Source organism: Diospyros lotus, chromosome 9, assembly GCF_014633365.1.
Source record: "Diospyros lotus cultivar Yz01 chromosome 9, ASM1463336v1, whole genome shotgun sequence".
In the NCBI taxonomy this organism is placed as follows: domain Eukaryota; kingdom Viridiplantae; phylum Streptophyta; class Magnoliopsida; order Ericales; family Ebenaceae; genus Diospyros; species Diospyros lotus.
In genome coordinates, this window is record NC_068346.1 from 7986652 (window position 1) to 8005554 (window position 18903).

At 31.0% G+C, this 18903-nt stretch overlaps 1 protein-coding gene across 5 annotated transcripts in view; it reads left to right on the top strand.

Moving 5' to 3' along the window:
• Positions 1 to 13026, top strand: part of LOC127810110 (protein TIFY 6B-like) — a 17578-nt gene extending 4552 nt beyond the window's left edge. Inside the window, exons 1-7 of one of the 5 annotated variants that reach the window (XM_052349370.1) lie at positions 8746 to 9117; positions 10476 to 10675; positions 11065 to 11351; positions 11521 to 11611; positions 11722 to 12052; positions 12225 to 12279; positions 12618 to 13026. In XM_052349370.1, coding sequence (XP_052205330.1) covers positions 9033 to 9117; positions 10476 to 10675; positions 11065 to 11351; positions 11521 to 11611; positions 11722 to 12052; positions 12225 to 12279; positions 12618 to 12702 — 1134 coding nt within the window. In that variant the 5' untranslated portion in view covers positions 8746 to 9032 and the 3' untranslated portion in view covers positions 12703 to 13026. Of the gene's footprint in view, positions 1 to 8745; positions 9118 to 10475; positions 10676 to 11064; positions 11352 to 11520; positions 11612 to 11721; positions 12053 to 12221; positions 12280 to 12617 lie in introns of those variants that run through there. The other 4 variants (XM_052349367.1, XM_052349368.1, XM_052349372.1 and 1 more) reach the window with 4 other exon arrangements.
• Positions 13027 to 18903: the final 5877 nt, after the last annotated feature.

The following is an 18903-nucleotide window of genomic DNA, read 5'->3' on the forward strand; positions in this document are numbered from 1 at the left end:
GAAAGAAAAGATGATCCATCTGAAAAGACAATCTGTGTTCCAACTTTCATTTTTTCAATTTCTTTTTTTTTTGTTTAAGAAAAGAATTAAAATTGAAATATGAATTTAATTAATATTATTATTTCTAAAAACTCACGGAGAAGGTGTCTGAGTAAAAACATATAAACTATAGACAGCTCCAAAATTATTTATCAATCACCACAAAAAGTCTATGCATAAATAACCTAAACCACAAAAATCTAAGTGTAGTTGATCTAATATCTTGTACAATTGCAACACAAACCCATAAGGTACCACAAAAAATCTGAGTGTAGTTTATCTAATATCTTGTATATTGGTTATTCTTATTCATACAGATACATGTTATCTTAGAAAAGAGTTACTTCACAAAGAACCTTTGATTATAACTTAATATCATTTAATATCTTTATGTTATAAAAATTATAAACATTAATGTTCTTTCCGGCTCAAAAAGGTGGTTGGACTTGGGGTTGCAACAGTAAGGAATGGACTCTCATGATTGGTCTAATGAGAGGTGGTTGGCATAAGCAAGTACTCCAATATTCAAGTAAGTAAGAAATAAAATTGACAAAGTATCAGTAGATTCGAAAGAACATACATTGACTCTTAATAGAGTTGATTTATATAAAAGAAGAAATCCTCTTGCATGTATATTTGTATCGGGCATTGCATAGTGATGAATTAGATATCCAACACCGACGAAGCTCTCTAACCATGACATAGTGTCGAAGAGACCTTCATTAAATGCGGATGAGATCTGGAGCGAGGGCAAGAGTGTTGTAAGTACAAAGGTGATAATGATCACTACTAGCAAGTAGAAAAGAGTTGAGATTGGGCCAGGAGGGCGGTAAGGATTTTGGACTTTTACTGGGTCAAACCCGATCGAGCTAGAACGGTCCAATTAATAATTATGATAACTTTAATTTAACTTAATGATGATAAACAAAATTACAAACGCCATCGCAAGTAATTAGATTAGAACTAATTTTTTTAGATACAATAATTAATTAACTACGAATTATAATTTTTCAAAGTTAGGTATCTGACATCTAATTCAAAAGTTTAAATTGTTAAACTTGAGTATTCACATGCATTCTTGTCTATTTCTAAATTTCTTATTCTTATCCAATAAGGGTTGGCACTCAAGCGCATTGAATATAAGGGTGGAGTTATTACAAGGATATAAAGGGTTTTATATAAGTACACTTATATTCATTTATATATATTAGCACAGCCTCAACTAAGATATATATAACGCTTAAGATAAAAATAATACAGAGATTATATATTTTTTTATTTTTACAAATTTATTATATTTAAATTTTTTAGTACAAGATATGGGGGGTTACCCTTACAAAAATTATAAATAAATTTTAAATGTCACGTGAAAATTTATAGTGTATATAAAAAAAATTTAAAGCATAAAGGGGGTAATGGCTCATCTGCGCCAATGACCCTCCACCCGTGCCTGAATTGAGTCCTATTTACCCAAATAGATGGTGCATCCAAATGGGCGCCATCTTAACCAACACTTGAAGAACTTAACTAGGTTTTATATTGTTGAAGTTTCTATCTTTTCCATCAAAAAAATAATAATAACAATAAGACTTTGTTTGTTTGAACGTAAAATATTTTATTTTCTAGTGTTTGTTTGCATTATAAATATTTTTTCAAAATTAATGTCACAAGTAAAGACAGAGACTAGACGAGGTGATAAACTATAAATGATTCTTATATTTTTTATGTATATTCTTTGTATAAAAATAATGAATTTATACAAAAAGAATTGTCTAAATACGTATAGAAATATTGCTTAAACTATATCGATCTAATCAATCTCTATGAATATGCTAAATGACTCCAAGACTCAAGCTCCAAATCAAGCTAATTGATTCCAATAATTAATCAAGTTGTGAAATTGATACAAAATGATGCCACAAATCAAGCAGACACCCTCCCGCAAACTCAAGGGAGTGGAGTGAAAACCAACTTAAGTCTAGAACTCGAGTTTGAAATCACCTAAGAATGTGTTTTAATTAAATAGTGTTTGTTAATCAAGATATAGATCGAAAAAAGTGAGATATAAAAACTATCTCAAACAAAAGTGTTTTTCATTGTATTTGTTAAATTTGTTTAAAAATAAATCATGTGACTTCTTATCTTGAATTTTTCAGATAAATTTATTTATTTTCTCTTTCGAATAAGTTATTTTGGACCTTACAGATAAATTATCTTGATATAATTTTATTTTACTCATTTTAACAAATGTTACCTTAATAAATAGGTCGGCATGTTAATCAACGGAATAAGAGAAGGTTGACAATGCCACGTGAGATATGTTATTGGATGAAATGAAAGTCATTTTTAATATGCTAGTATGCTCATGTAAAACATTGTTGCGAGCAATTTGAATTACAGGACAATTGTTACAATAGAGATACACAGCAAAGGAGATAGAGAGACTATTGAGTTTGTTATTGAATATTTTAATGATAATTATTTTATGTAAAACATGTTCTATGTTAAGGATACTTTGAGAATAAACTCAAGGAATCTTGATATATATATTTATCTATTAATATGTTTTATATATATGTAAAAAATATTTTATCCTTCTTTATGATATGCTAAATTTTCATATTTCTCTTAAAAGATATTAAGATTTTATAATCTTAATATGTCTGCTTAATATGTTAATAGTTTATACGAGAATTTCAAAGAATATTCTAAATATCCATAATATATTAATATCATGGATAAATGTCATATATTCTCATGATACTTAGAATAAGTTTAAAATTAAAAAATGTCTTAAGTGCTCAAAATATGTGGAAGCATTAATCAATCTAATAGCAATGTGTTTTATTTGATGAATAAGAATTAAATATCAAAATTCTTGAGTAAATGTGTATATATTTAGGCAATGATCCTAAGTTCTAATTCAAAGAGCTTAAATTGCCTATTTGATATTTAATATCAAATTCTTGAAGTTCTCAGTCTTGAAATTTAAGAAGAAAATCTTGAAGAATTTATAAAATTGAATGTTTGTTACAATGATGTCAATCATTCAAGTCTTTATAATTTGATAAATCAAGCAGCATTTGGCTAAACTGCTGTAAATCTATCTTAAACTAATAATCGAGTGATGGTTAAACACTCTAATAAAATAGTAGATGTAATCAAGTGGTATTGTTTTAAAAACAACTAGATATAGCCATCTATCAAAATATTTCTTGAAATATCAATATTAGTGATTTAGATTTTAAAAAATAAAATTTAAATATGTTTTATTTTAGTCAAGTAGCAAGTAAGTTATTTAACTTATTTGTGTTTCATGTGTGAATGAATGTTTATTTGGGTATTTGTATTTCTATGAAATATGTTGTGTTAAGAAGAATAATATTTCCTTGATTTAGAAAGAAATATTTTTAGTTGAGTAACATTCAGTGTACTAAACTTATTATTCTTTGAGAATCTAGTGAAATTACATGATATGAGAATATTTCATTATCTTGGTCCATTAAAGCTCTCTATGTAATTAAGTGAATGCTACTGCAAAGTTAGTTTTAACCAACTTTCACAAATAATACTTGTGTATTAAATATCTTAAATAATTAGGTTTAATGTTTATGCTATGTTATTTATTAAATGTTGATGTTGATGATCAAATTGTTTTGATAATTTTTAAATAATATATTAGAAATGAATGTTGATAGAATTTTAATCGAGTAAGGCATAGAACCAATCGAGTATATCAAAGTATTAATCGAGTAAATATTCTATGTTACTTGAGTAAAGCATTGTTCTAAACAAATAAGTCTTTGCTTTCATCGTCTTAATCTAGTAAAAATCTTATTGTACTTGAATAAATTTTTGCAAACATTATATATAATCAATTGGAAGTAATTTATATTCGAGTATGTAAGAGTTTGTATTTGACTAAAAATACTTTTATACTCCAGTAGATCATGCAAGTCTCTAGTAAATCAAAAGTAATCAAGTACTAAGTTTTGTAATTGAGTAAACATCTTTGTATATTGGAGTAAGTTTAGGATTATAATCGAGTATAAACTCTCTAGTATTTTGTCATATCTCTGGATTTCTTTTAATTGATTATATCAATTTGTAATTGAGTTTAATTGATTAAAAATATTTCGTAATTGATTAAGAGTTTATGTTTAATCGATTTCAATTTAATTCCATTCAAGTAAGTGCAAAAAATAATTGAGTATTATTTTTTTATAATTGAGTATTTTTTCTTTGTAATTGAGTAGAAGTTGATGTATAATCAATTAAATTTAATTTGTAATCGAGTAATTAATTCATGTTTATGTAGTTGATTTGTAATCGATTATAAAAGTTTTAATCAAATAAATTTTAAAACTAGTTGATTACAAACTGTTTGTACTTGAATACATACAAAACTTAGTCAATTACAAACTTTGTTTACTCTAATAAAGATAAAAAATGCTTGATTACAAACTCTTTATACTTTGTAAACATGTGCTGAAACTTAAAAACACTAGCCATTGCAAGTGCATTCAATGCACAATTTTGACCGTTAAGCCTCTAAAATTGCTCTAAATTTTCTCTCAATCATTTATCTTAATTTTTGAACATTCTAATGATTCTTTTTGAAGAGAGAGAAAGCTATATTTTGTAAAAAATTATTCTCTTGACAATAAGTATAAAAGGAAAAAAAGGTTAAAAAAAAAATGCAGTTGTCCATATACTTCCTACTCTAGTCTTGAGCCATAGAATTATTTCAAAATTTCATTGATTATTGGTTGTAAAAATAGAGAGAGAGAAAGATCCTCGATTTCTATTCTTAAAATCTTTGTTGTTTGAGAGGGGGATTATTTTTTGTTGAGTTGTAACTATAAACCTTCTCTTATTCTCATATCTGTTACTTCTTGTAAGCTTTATGTGGTTTCGCCTGGTCCCCAAAAGACAAGAGATTTTGACTAATCCTTAAAATGTAGTGGTTAGGCATCATCTTTTAAAAAATAGTGGTTTCGGCTGAGCCTTTAAAAAATCATTGTAAAGTGGTTTGTAACTGATCCCGTTTTTTAAAAACTATTTAGTGGAGTTAGTTGAAATCCTTGGTAAGGAGTCCAAGATAGTGGAATAGATTGAGTGAGCCAAACTACTATAAAATCTTTATATGCTGCATTTGTTCATTTTTATCTTTCATTTTAACACTTTTTCTTTCAGGAGATTATAATTTCTTACATTGTTACTTACATTAACACTGTCATTTTCAGCTCATTTTTATTTTTACACTTACAACAATAGTTTCCCAAAGATCTAAATAATCAAAACTACTTTGCACATTCGCTTGCATCAAGATTGATATTAAACTTATCATTTTCTATTTTCTATCAAGATTAATACCTAAAAATAGTCTTCGTCAAATTTCAAAGATTTATAGGCAAAAAGTTTTTGGACAATTAACACTAAGGAGAATTAATACTAAATTTTTAATTGGAATTAGAACCAACATACAATCTATTATCTTAAGCAAGAATTGTAGGTTCCTTAAAGAATGACCACTCAAAATAGGGGTGAATTGAGTGATTAAAATTTTTAATAATTCTTTTAATTAAAATTCTTATTATGTAATTTTATACAAACTAAGCTTGTGTAGATATGTATATGTAAATTTGAGTTTGATTATAAATGCAAACCACAAGATATAACAAAAGTAAATAAAATGCAACAATAAACAATTTAAAGTAGTTCAGTGTCTCCACACACAACTAGTTTACTTCTCCCAAAGTCTAACCACCCTTGAAGTTCCACTAAACCAATCACCAAGGTTTTCTCCCTACCTCACCATGAAAACTAGATATACTCCAAGATTACAATGGGTTCTAGACAACTACTATACCAAAGTTTTTTCCCTAACTTACCTTGGAAACTATATGCACCCTTAGAGTTTAACGATTCTAGGAAACTAATACAATCCACAACGATAGTTTAAATGAATACAGATAATTGTCCATACTTGGACACAAATGAATAAACAATTAAGAACAAATTATATACAAGACCATAATATTTAAATAAATAAATAAGTCAGTGATCTTAGATGGAGAAATTTAGATTTGTCGTAAAAGATTTGAAATGTATTTCTCCTCTTGTTTTGTGACTTTTCGGTGGATGTATAACGAACCTTTGCAAGCCTTGGATTGCTTGGAATTTTACTTGTGAGAGTTTGGGAACTTGTGAGTGCTTTGGGTGTGCAAAATGTACAATTCTACATTTTTAAAAAATCACTGTAGCAAATGATCAAAAAGCCATTCTAACAAACTGTCAAAATATTTTATAAATTAATTAAAAATAATTAAGTGCTGCAATTTATATATTTATTTAAAAATATCATTTTTTTAATCATCAAAACTTAATTAGGAATTAAACAGAGTAAGTTGGCTCAACAAGAATCACTAGTACACTGTTAGTTATTACAATCGCCTCACATAATAAGTGAGTAAAAATAACAAACTTACAATTATAGACAATTTCAAACAAATCGTCAACAATTGAAAATTCCACCAAGTAGCATACTTTCAGCACTTAAATTTTCACACTCTTATTTAAATGCTCTATCACCAGTTTATTCTCTATATGTTATTAGCTTTCATACTTATCTTATATTTATACACAACTTCAAAGAACTAGTTGTTACAAAGAGATGAGAGAAGCAATTTTGAAATTCAAAATTCTTCAGCATTTCTAGCTTTAACAGCCTTCAACTAGCATCTGTTGGGATCTTAGACAACAAACACAACAGTACAATATTTTTCATAGAGAAGTCAATAGAGAAAATTGACGGGATAATCTAAAATCAAGATTAGCCATAAACTTTTTCAGACAAAAAGCTTATAAGAGTTAGATACAAGAATCTGCAAAAAGAGAAGTCAAAATGTCTTTTCTAAAAAAATATTTTACTTTTTGAATGAGAAAATCTTACCATGATTTTGAGATACAAGGTAAAATATATTTGAAAAATATACCCTTTGGAGTGCAACAAAAAGAGATGTAGAAAACAAGTACAATCTATAACATTCTGTATCGAGCGATAGGAAAAATCAGATTAACTTACCCTGATGGGGCTACGCGAACTTCCCAGGGGTCATCCATCCTTGAGCTACCATAGCTCAATCACATTTAACCCGAGAGTTATTTATTCACATTCAGCCCAAAAGGTGTTCAGTCGATGTTGCTTATTTCCTTACTATCATCGATATATACACTAGCTTATCTAGAGTCTCTTCTTAGAACTGACATTGGGCTCTCGGGATATTATATTCTCTCCCCTTTGAACACATGACGTCTTCGTCATGTGACTTTGCAACTGGTCTCAAATCTTCTTCTTTTGGGGGGCTGTCATCCTAGAGCCACTTCCCGCCCTCATTGGACCGCCTTCTCCATGGGTCGACTCTAATACCACCTATAACATCCCACATAAAGAGATAAGAAAGGCCAGATCAACTTATTCTGATAAGTCTATGCGAACTTCCCAGAGGTCACATATCCTTGAGCTACCATAGGTCAAGCACACTTAACTCGGGAGTTCTTTATCAACATTCAACTTAAAAGGTATCAAACTGGTATTGTTTCCTTTCTTACTATCCTCGATATATATACTAGTTCTATAAAGTTTTTTCGTAGACCTAATCTTGGGCTCTTGGGATATTACAAACCAAGTTTTTCGTTGGTTGTCGCTGTCTTGATTGATCATGACATTTCATTTTTGCTCTATTTGGCTACTTCCAAATCGTGACCAATCTACCATTCTCCTTCTCCGACTAACTACCCACATTTGACCTATCATTCATCTTCCTCTTTGTTCCAACCAGCAATCTATGATTGACCCAATTTTTCTGTCCTCTTTACTCTAATCGGCAACCTGCGAGTTGCGACTAACCTACCATTCCTCTTATTTTTTGCTTTAATCAACAACTCGTAACCGTCCCACCCTTTTTTGTTCTCTTTGCTTATACTAACAACCCATTGTCTATGTTTAAGTATGTGTGTATGCATGCGCATACTAGTCTATGTATATATATTTTGATTTTTTAATTAAATATTTGGTTATCGTCTATGTATATATATTTTAATTTTTTAATTAAATATTTGGTTACCGTTTACATACTTAATAACATATTTATTACACGTTTAATGCTAACTAGATAATTAACTAGTCAATAAGTGTAAATTATAAAGATTAAGTATTCAATACGTCAAATTTAAAATTGAGGAGAGTGATAGGCTTTTCATGTAAAGTTCAAGAGAAAAATATAGGTTTGACTATTTATGTATGTATATATATATATATGTCTAAATATTTTAACCAAAGAGTTTATTAGCCTTGGTACAAATAAAAAAAGACTTAATAATTTATTTTAAATCATTTGGTATAAAATATTTTTACTATCAAAATAATTTTTATCTTTTTCGTCAACTAAAACCAAAACATAAAAAATTATTTTCCAAAAAAATATTTTATACCAAAACGTACAGAGCCTGAACCAAATATTATTTTGTCAGAGAGCAACGGCGTCAAAGGTTTCGTTAATGGGTTCTAAATGACAGTACGTTTTTCTTGAGGGGCCTAGTGGAAATAAGCCTTTGTGAACTAAGTATTTGTTGAGGGGGCTAAGGGGAAATAACACTTTTAGAGAAATTGAAGGTCCCTGACCTTTCAAACCATCACCCGCACATAAAACACACCCTCCCTCCCTCCCCCACTCTCTCTCTCCCTCTTTTGCTGCAGTTAGAAGTATTCCGGCGGATTAGAGTTTTCCATTTCTCTCTCTACTTTCTCTCTCTAGCTTCTAAGTAGCTGGGAGGGTTTTTCAGGGGGAGAATTTCATCTCAGGGCTTGCAGTTGCAGGAGCAGAGAGCTGCCTCTCTGTTTGATCTGCAGAATTTTGAGGGCTTTGGTTATAAATTACCATTGGGTTTGCTTTAAAATTTGCTGGGTTTTCTTTCTGATTGAAATCTGAATGGAGCGAGACTTCATGGGTTTGAACTCTAAGGATTCTCCAGTTGTTGTCAAGGAAGAGGCTGATGAAGGATGTAAAGACACAGGTAACTTTTTGGCTAAATTATTTTTATTTGTATTCTTCAGTCAATAAGAAGTTTGTACTTCAATTTTGGGTTCGTGAAGATTTTTTTCAGCTGTACTTTTACTTTAAATTTTCATGGCACGATCAAGAACTGCTCCAATTTTTTCCTGTTTCCTGTTTGTATCTCTGTATTAATTATGCATGATATGTTCTATCTTGCACGTAAGGCTGAGCCCAATAAAATGTGAAGAAATGAATGAGCTTATTTTGAAACCGAAATTCTATTTCAGAAGTTCGTCTCTAGGAAATATGTGGAAGAAAATTTACAAGTATCATTATGGCGCATCCAACTAATTTCTATATGTTTATGTTACCTTTATTGTATCTCGTCTGCGGTGATTTTTTTTTCCCCTTTTCTACCAATTTATCTTTTGACAAATTTGAGTATTCCCCTTCATTCACTCTCTGTTTTCTGGGAAATTATGATCATGGAACTCTTTTACAAATTTGAGTATTCTTCCTTTCACAGAGTGAACAAGCTCTGAGCTTGATTTATTCGTTATTGCTGTTGTTGCTGTTGCTGTTTGCCTTGCTGTGCTCCTTATTGCTTGCAATTAATAAAATTGAGACCTCAAATCTAGTTCAAGTAACTGCATGTCTGAGAGATTATTATGTGGTAAGCCTCTCTGGAACTGAGAAATTGACATCAACTTAACAAAATTTTTATGAGATTGTACTGAATATTCACCCAAAATGGGATAAGAAATAATATTGGAAGGATCTTTATTCCATTGTCAACATGTTTCTCGAGGACAGTAGTAATCTTCTTGATGTCTAACTTTTTCTATATTGAATCATGTCTTGTATATGTGTGCTTAAAAGATGGCCTTTTAATAGTTTTCCCAGAATCGTGGCCATTGAAATATGAGTCTGCTTTTGATGTGTAGTGGCTGTTGCTATAAACGGCCACTACAAGATCCTAGCCTCGAGCAGCAGCCATCACAAACTTCTTAATTTAATATTACACAAACAACAATTAGTGCAATATTCAAACATTTGATGTATGGGCATTTAATTTATAGTTTACAATGAAAAATATTAAGATTTTCCCTTGAGTTTTATGTGAGATTTTGTGTTACACGATTATGTTTCTATTTCTGTGTAACAAGTTTTGACATTTTTATGCCTAACGGATAGAAACCCTAATAAGTTATATTTGTTTGTGCCTTGAATGTACTGATTTGTCTCTTTCAGGTGAGGTGGTTATTATTATTATCATCTTATTTTTGTTACTGTTTTTGATGCTTAAGCCTCTTTATGCAGTTTTTAACCAAATTTGACTAACTGGGCTATTGTTGTTTGCCTTTCTGGAACTTGTAGCCTTTTCAAAAGGTTCAGGAGCTCAATGGCCCATGTCAAACAAGGTCTCTGCTCTTCCTCATTTCATGTCCTTTAAGGTTGCTCAAGATGAAAAGACTGCAAAGGCCATGCCTGATCCCCTTGCATCTTCTGGATTCATGGCTCTATCAACTCCAGATGCATTTGAAACCACTCACAAACGCCCCTTTGGAGAAATGCAGGTTTGATTTACCTCTTTCTTGAATAAATTTGATTTAATGTTCTGTTTTAGTATCATTTCAGAATTATTCTATTATCTATGCTCTGCTTGAAATTCTTTTATGGCTCTGGTTTTTTCCATGTAGCGTTTATAGGAATCCCACTGCATGAACTGGTTCTTCCTAGAAATTTATGTGTACAAGACAATTGGTTTTATCATTATCAATTTCATGACAATCTGGTTCCTCCGCCAATTTTATGGGTTCCTTTTCTTTCTAGATGTTAGCAAAATAATAGAGAAAATATGTCCTCTGATTGTTTTCCCTATCTTCATAAATGAGTTATCAGCGATCTCTCAATTGGTGGACTGATAGTTATGTATGTTTGTTTGTTTGTGGATCTTGTTTATTAGAAAATACATAACGGAAAAGGCGGCAGTCATTTTTCAATGACAGCTTATCCATTGCAACACAATGCACTTTCAGTGCATATTGTTCCTGATGTTAAGATTCTTCCGGCTACAAACCAACAAACTGCAGTTCCCGTGCGCAACTCTTTCTTCAAGCCCCATTTTGCCGGGCCTGGTCACAACATTGCTGGTGCTGCCATGAAGCATCAGTTATTTGGAGGAATCCCCGCTACTGGTCCTCATTCAATGCTTCCTTCTATTGGTTCTGTTTCAGGAGCCATTGAACCATGGTACCAAATAGTTTTACGCCCTCTAGCATTTTCTTATTTGTACACAAATGTATTTAAGAAATCTATATGCTCATAAATATATTGTTACAATCATGACCATGAAAAACAAAGAAACTAATAAACTAAAATTAAGAAAACCGAAACCTTGACAGAGTGATTTATTCTGTAGGTTCAATTCCAAGTCCTCTGGGGCTCCTGCTCAATTAACCATCTTCTATGCTGGAACCGTGAATGTCTATGAGGATATCCCCCCTGAGAAGGTTCCCCTCAACCCCCTCATTATTAGTTACAGCTCTCCTCATATGGAAGATCATCTGACATTTTGTTTTACTTTCTATTTTCTTTTTTCTTTGGGATGCATCTAATCCAGGCTCAGGCTATTATGTTTTTGGCCGGTAATGGAATTGCCTCTGCTTCTAGCACGACACAGCCAAAAGTTCATGTTCAGGTCTCCAAACAGGCTGGGGGGGATGGTGTTATTGTCAATCAGCCGAATAATGCACCACCTAGCTCTGGTCTTTCGAGCCCCATGTCTGTGTCTTCACATCCAGTTGGTCAGCCCGGTAATACATCTGTTATCAATGATGAAGTAATGGATGTCAAACCGACTGGACTTTTGGGCATTCCAGTCAACAAGGTTGACCTACCAAAAACGTTCAATTCACTAGGACCTCTTACTGCAACTACCATGGTACCAGCAGGTATGACATTGTAAAATTGGTGCTATTGTATTTATATGCTTGAGTTCTGACTTGATTCATATTGTTTGGGAATGTTGTATGTCTAATGGTCAGTGTGAGCATATGGATCAGACGTATAATTTTAGTTTATATCAGTGCCATATAAATTTACTTTCCTATCTTTATGCAGCAGTTCCACAGGCCCGCAAAGCATCTTTGGCTCGTTTCCTTGAAAAGCGCAAAGAAAGGTAGGCTGATGCTTTTGGATTCAATTGTTGTCGAATTGATATGATTCATATTTTCTGTATATGCGTACAGTTGTAGTAGTATGACTCATATTTTCTGTATATGCGTACAGTCGTAGTAGTGATGGGAATACTCCATATTTTGCACAATGTGTTTTTTGTTAGTTTCCTCTTCTTCTCGGCTGGTCCATGCTGGAGTAAGTGGTACTGGCTGGGGATTTCCTGTGCTGTTCATTAGTTGAATTTGCAATTAAAAACACTGAAAAATGAAAGCATTGTCGTAATCAATGACTCCCAAGGATGGGCTATCATTTCTGATGAGGTTTGTGTTGATAATGCAGGATGATGAGCTCAGTCCCGTACCACCTCAGCAAGAAATCTCCCGAATGTGCCACTGCAGGGTCAAACGATGCAGCTTCTCCATAAGAGCTGGTGCAGGCTCCGGTTTTCTCTCAACTAATAACGAGAGAAAGCTATGCCAACTGCCAAGCATAGAATGTATCGCAAATGTATGGCGTAAGATTACATGTTTTCCCACTGGATTCTGCTGTCCTATTCTCTTTTGTAATTCCGACTTGATAGACCTTTTACTATCAGCAAAGTATTTAGCATGAAGCTCTTCTAGTGTCAATTCATCGGTTTCTTATCTTATTTGTTCCTGATTGTAGCAAGATCCCTTGTACTCTTGACAATGTAACAAATAGTACTCTATTACATTGCAATAAATAAATTTGTGGTAATTTATGTGTATTCAGAATCGTAAACGTCTGTCTAGCTACCATGTTGAATGTTAAATGAACAGCTTGCTGCTGACATTCTCTTGTGGGTATGATAAGAACACAGACAGGAGACCCATCTTCACCACCTTCCTGTATCTCTCTCTTGTTATACCTGAGCAAGTAGATGAGAATGAGATTATAACTGAGGACTTACTAGGCGTGAAAACGCTTTTTAAAAATAGTTGAGTTTTTCTCCGAACAAATAAAGAGAACAATGGTAGCATTATTATTCTTGCTCACTTAGTCGGCCTGCCAACAAAGATGAACATGTTAGGGATCTTTTCGGTTTTTGTGGAACAAATCAAATGGGGCTGGGGTTGTTGTCTGCCCTTTAAATTTGTGGTAGTTTGATGATTTGTGTCATTCGACCTACTAAAGAAGGTTGTTGGGTGGGATACTTCACTCATTAAATGCCTACCAAATTAAGCCAAATTTTCTGTGTTTGCTTTTGTTGACAATAGCTTTCAAAAGTCTCAACATGGTGTCAAATGAACTTTGATTCATACTCCTAATTGAAGGAATGTTTTATTGATTAAAAGTGTTAAATTAAAAGCGATTTATGTGTCAAAAAGATAAAATAATATACACAATACTTTTTTATATCTCAATGAGGCATAAATCAATTCCAATACACTTTCCTAGCCCCACACACACTCACTCTAACCTGACCTTGATTCCACTTATAATATCATGTGTTCTTGAGGGCTCAAGAATATTCCTTGAAGATAATTGCCAAGTTTAAGAGATTAAATAATATATAAGACCTTTTCAATATATTTGTGATTTGTTGCAGTATGGGCAATCCATCAGAGGGAATGTCTTTGTCTCCCTCACACAATTTCCACGGGCCATAATCCCCCTTGGGAAAATAAAAAAATATCAAATAAAAAGAGGGATAAGAACCAAGTTCTCAGTGGCTGTCCTTCCAATGGATTGAATGGCTCTCATTCATACATCTCTCTTCTTGGAATTTCAATTTATGCAGCTGTCACTTTCACCAATTTTAATTACAATAATTTTTCATATAAATAAAATTTTTAATTAAAATGGTATGAACTCTAAGCACAATGCATGCAAGACCATTATGAATAATTTTTCAACTTTTTTCACTCTTAAATTCAGATTAAATATGACAAACACTCAACAAAATAAATACCTTTCATTTTTATTTAAGCCCCACACTCTTGTTGAGTTGGTATATTAATTAATGGCATTTAAATATGGACTTTATATATATATATATATATTAACAATAATGTTTGAAAAGAGGAGTGGTGATCGATACTTTCTTCCGGTACAACCCACCCACGGTCACGTTTATAGTGATGCTCTTTGTTTATAGGAGTGGTGGGCCTAAGATTTGTCCTAACCAATCAACCCAAAGCTTTGAAAAGTTGTCTACAATTAATTAATATTTCCTTTTATTTATTTATTTCCTGTTGATGTGAGGGGATGCGACGCTAGTGGGGATCATTGGGTCACTTTCTCTGGGCTTGCTATGGCTGGATATTTTTTTCAAAAGCAACCTAATATATCGAAATTATAATGGTGTGAAAGTGACATAAATAATTATAATAATTCTTTTATTTCCTAATAAATTCATACAAGAAATTGTTGTAACTATGTTTACGCAAGATTCAATATCCAGCCACGTGATATTTTTTGAGGTCTCTAGGTCCACGTGGTACTCGTTTTTTTAAGCCAGTAACTCAATTGAATTGTTTTCATGTTAAATTCAAATTATAAAAAAAAATATTATAAATAAATTATATTGAAAATACTCGTACCATTCTGGATAAAATTTATCCCATTATTTTAAGAATGACTGCTACCAAAAATATTACAAGGAATCGTTACATGTCGAGGCACCATAAATTTTTTTTTTAAGGACATTCCAAATTTCAAGGGGTTAAGATGATATTTTAAAAGTTTGAGGGGCGAAATAATATTTTGACAATAATATCCAACAAAAAATATAAGACATATCAACGTCAGGTGGACACGGGACCGTGGCCCTGCCTTCCCATGTCCACCCTTAGAGATAATGGTAGTGACTGTTAGGTGTATCTTATTTTATTCTAAAATTTATAATAGTGATACAAAGTTATTAGTATCATCAGTTTATTAGTAATATTAATATTTGTATAGAAATTTAAGTATCAATTTTAAGCATAAGTAATTATGGAATTAGTCATTTGTCATTCAATATATAGATTTATAAGTTTAAAAGTAAAAAAGTTGATAATCTTTTCTCAAATAACTCGTAGTTATTTTAGAGATTATTAGTATATTCTAATCTCCTTGAAGAACATAAAGAGCTTATAAATTATCTTTTTGTCACCAAACGAAGTGGGTGATGCATATATATTTTATTTCTCTTGTCAACAGTTCAATATCAACTGTAATGGGCTTGGGCTTTTTCTAGGCTATAGGCTTAAGTGTAGGCCCAAAGTGTAATCATAAATCAAACAAGACCCCCCAAAGCCCAAAACATGTAATGTTGACTTGTTGAAACTTTGGCATTCAAATTTTAGAATGTTAATGAATTCTTATATTTGAATTAAGAAAATACAGAAATTGAAATTCTATTTAGCCTCAAATTTTGCAATTTCAATTGGGATAAAAGTTTTTTGAAATTATTAAGTAAAAGAATTTAAATTCTTAACTTTTACATCATACTTATTTATTTTATTTTCACAAATACCTTTTCCTATTCTATTTATATATTCATGGATTTTCTCATCTCTCTCGGCTTTTCTCATTTTATATTGCGATTTAAATCTATAAGTGTTTGATTTTTATTGGGTTTTGATTGGTTTGTATAATAATTATTGATAAGTACAAAAAAAAATGATTTTGGACTATATATGATTATTAATTTTTTTAATACATGAAAAACAACTATAAATATCTACAATAAAACCAAAAAGTATGAAAATGTTTCGTCACCACATCACTTTCCTTTAAACACTTTCTCAATTTTATAATTGTAAATTTCCACCTTTTTGTAAATACCCACATAAAAAGGTTACGGGAAGATGTGACAAATTACATGTTGAAGTTAAACTTTTAGGACTATATTAGCTATTATTCTTTCCCTCTTATTTTATGAAGTCGTGCTCTATAACATTGTTGGTAGCTTTGGACTGACCAGTTTTCTTTATCTCTATTGACTTGACAATTCATTCTAGTGTCGGCCGTCTAATCTATTTGTTTGGGCTACATAATAATTAGGAGTTGATATCACAAATGTCAACGCTCACATAAAATATTGGCTTAGATTATGAGTATGTTTACGCAACCTAAATAATTATTTTGATGAGTATTTTGAGATTGTTAGTATAATTGTTAACCTTGAATGAATAAAATCAACATAATTCTTCGTAAAGTTTGTTTTTTTTTTTTTTTTTTTTGAATGAATTTAACAAGTGGCACTGGTGATGTTTTTCCCTGATATATAGTTGTCCATGTCTTGATGTTAGGGGAATTGTACATTTTATTAGTTGCTTAAATCTTCTAATTTAACTTTTGGTCTAGGGCTCGGGAGATGCCCTAATTTAAAGTTATAGATGCTTTTTGGTTTAAATTAAATTCTTATTTAAAAAAAATTATTTTATTTTAATCATAATATTTTTAATGATAAATGTCATGGTTTTATGTAACTTGATGTTATTTAATTTGCAATTTCTAAAAATTAAAATTAATTTTTTAATATTATAAGCTAACCTTTTATTTTGATCAAGTTATTGAGGTAATATGGGCAAACTATTTATGAAAATAATCAGAATTCTAATTATGTGAAAATCACTAAAATTATAGAATAAAAATTCTATTTTTATTAGAATATTTTAATGGAATACTCTTAGACTGTAAAACACTGAATTAATTAAGAGTCATGCTATTTGTACAGAAGATTTGTTACAGAAACATTTATAGGGGTAATGAAAATACCCATTTTACCCCTGCAATAAATGATCCAAATGACCCAATACCATATCTCTCCTCCTCCTCCTCTCTCTCTCTCGTTCTCCATCTCACACCATCGGCCCTAGTAGTAAGGCAGCGACAGCGACAAGGCGAGGCGGGGCTGCAGAGGTGACGGGACGAGGCGACAGAGGTTGCAGCAGCGAGGCGAGGCAGTGGCGAGAGCAGACGGAGGCGAAAAACGACTGCAGGTTAGGTTGCAGCGGCGAGGGAAGGGGGGAGAGAGAGAGAGAAAGGGGGAAGAGAAGAAGAAGGGAATGAATAAAATATCGCGATATTTCGCGATATATTATCCCTGTAAACATTTTGTAACGAAGCTTCTGTACAAATAGCATTTTTCATTAATTAATAAACAAGTCAAAACCAAGTTGGTTCATGAGTTATGAAAACATTGGATCATTAACACCTTAAAAGGTGTGCAAACATTCGAATTTATTATTGAATTAATAGAAATCAACTAATAGAGTTAATTGAATTGGGAGATAAAACTAAACCGAACCAATTGATTAATTCAAATAATTGAACTAACCGAACATAAACCGTATAAATCGAATTGAAAATCAAAAAACAAACTAACACAAAGAACTAAAAAAATTGAACTTTATGATAAATCGAAGAAATCAAACTAATAGATTGACAAAAATAAATCAAAAATCGATTATAAACTTCAACCACCATCTTAAGAAAAAAATTTAAAAAATGACGTCGTTTTAAACTTCGATTGGTTTGGTTATTTTGATTATTCCGATAAAGAAAACCAAACTTAAAACTAAAAATCTTTGTAGAAAATATAATTGAATCGAACCATTGAAAGAAAATAACCGAATCAACAAGTTCAGTCTGTTTGATTTAGTAAGTTTGGTTAAATTGAATTTGTGCTCTCCTCTAAACACTCATGCTTTAAAAATAATCGCTAATTGTTTTAATAATTTTTCATTTTTAAGTCCGCATCTAATTAATAGTCTATTTTCTTTAGTGATAAAGTGGAAAACAATTTTCAATACCAAAGAAATCCACATTCAATTACAGTTTCAACTTTACAAAATGATCAAAATACAAACACCCTTTAATAAATTAATTAGGGCAAAAGTAAATGTCCCACTTTTATCGGCTCATTCCCCCTCCGACCACCGGTGCCATCACCACCCCCACCACTCTGCCTTCCCACCCTAAACAATTCACAATGACCCACCACTCAAAATAAAAAAATAAAAAAAGCCCACAAACTAGTATATACTTCTTTGCTAACTCCACAAATCTCAACTTTAATTAAAATGAGCAACTAAAAGAGTTCGTATATGTAAAAAGTCCTTATGATGAAGTAATGGTGTGACACACTTCATTAGTTAGGATTTTGGAGAAAATGTAATCCGGTTCTTGTGTCTATCTAAATTTTATTAGGTGGTATAGAAATCTTAAATTTGTTCTAAATAGGTATGGTTGCAAATGAGTTAAATTTGATCTTCGAGTTGATAAAAAATTGTTCTTTAAATGAGTTAAACTCGAGATTAATTTTAAATTTTAATTTGTAAATAAATTGAAATTGAGTTCAGTAAAATTTGAGTTGCTAAGACTAATCAACAGTTTCAATTAGTAATTCGTACTCGATTTGAAACTTATAAATAAATTCATAAACAAGTTTGTTTATAAATACATTTATAAATTTATTTATAATTTTATAAAATACATTATTTAATATAAAATTTTCAAACTTTAAATTATTATAATAACACCATTAAATTTAATATGCTTAGACCTATTTTATTAAGTCATCATTTAACATAATGTAATTTTTTTTTTTATAAAACTAGTAAAAATAAAATATAATATAATATTTAATTTCTTAAGAGTTCATCAATTAATA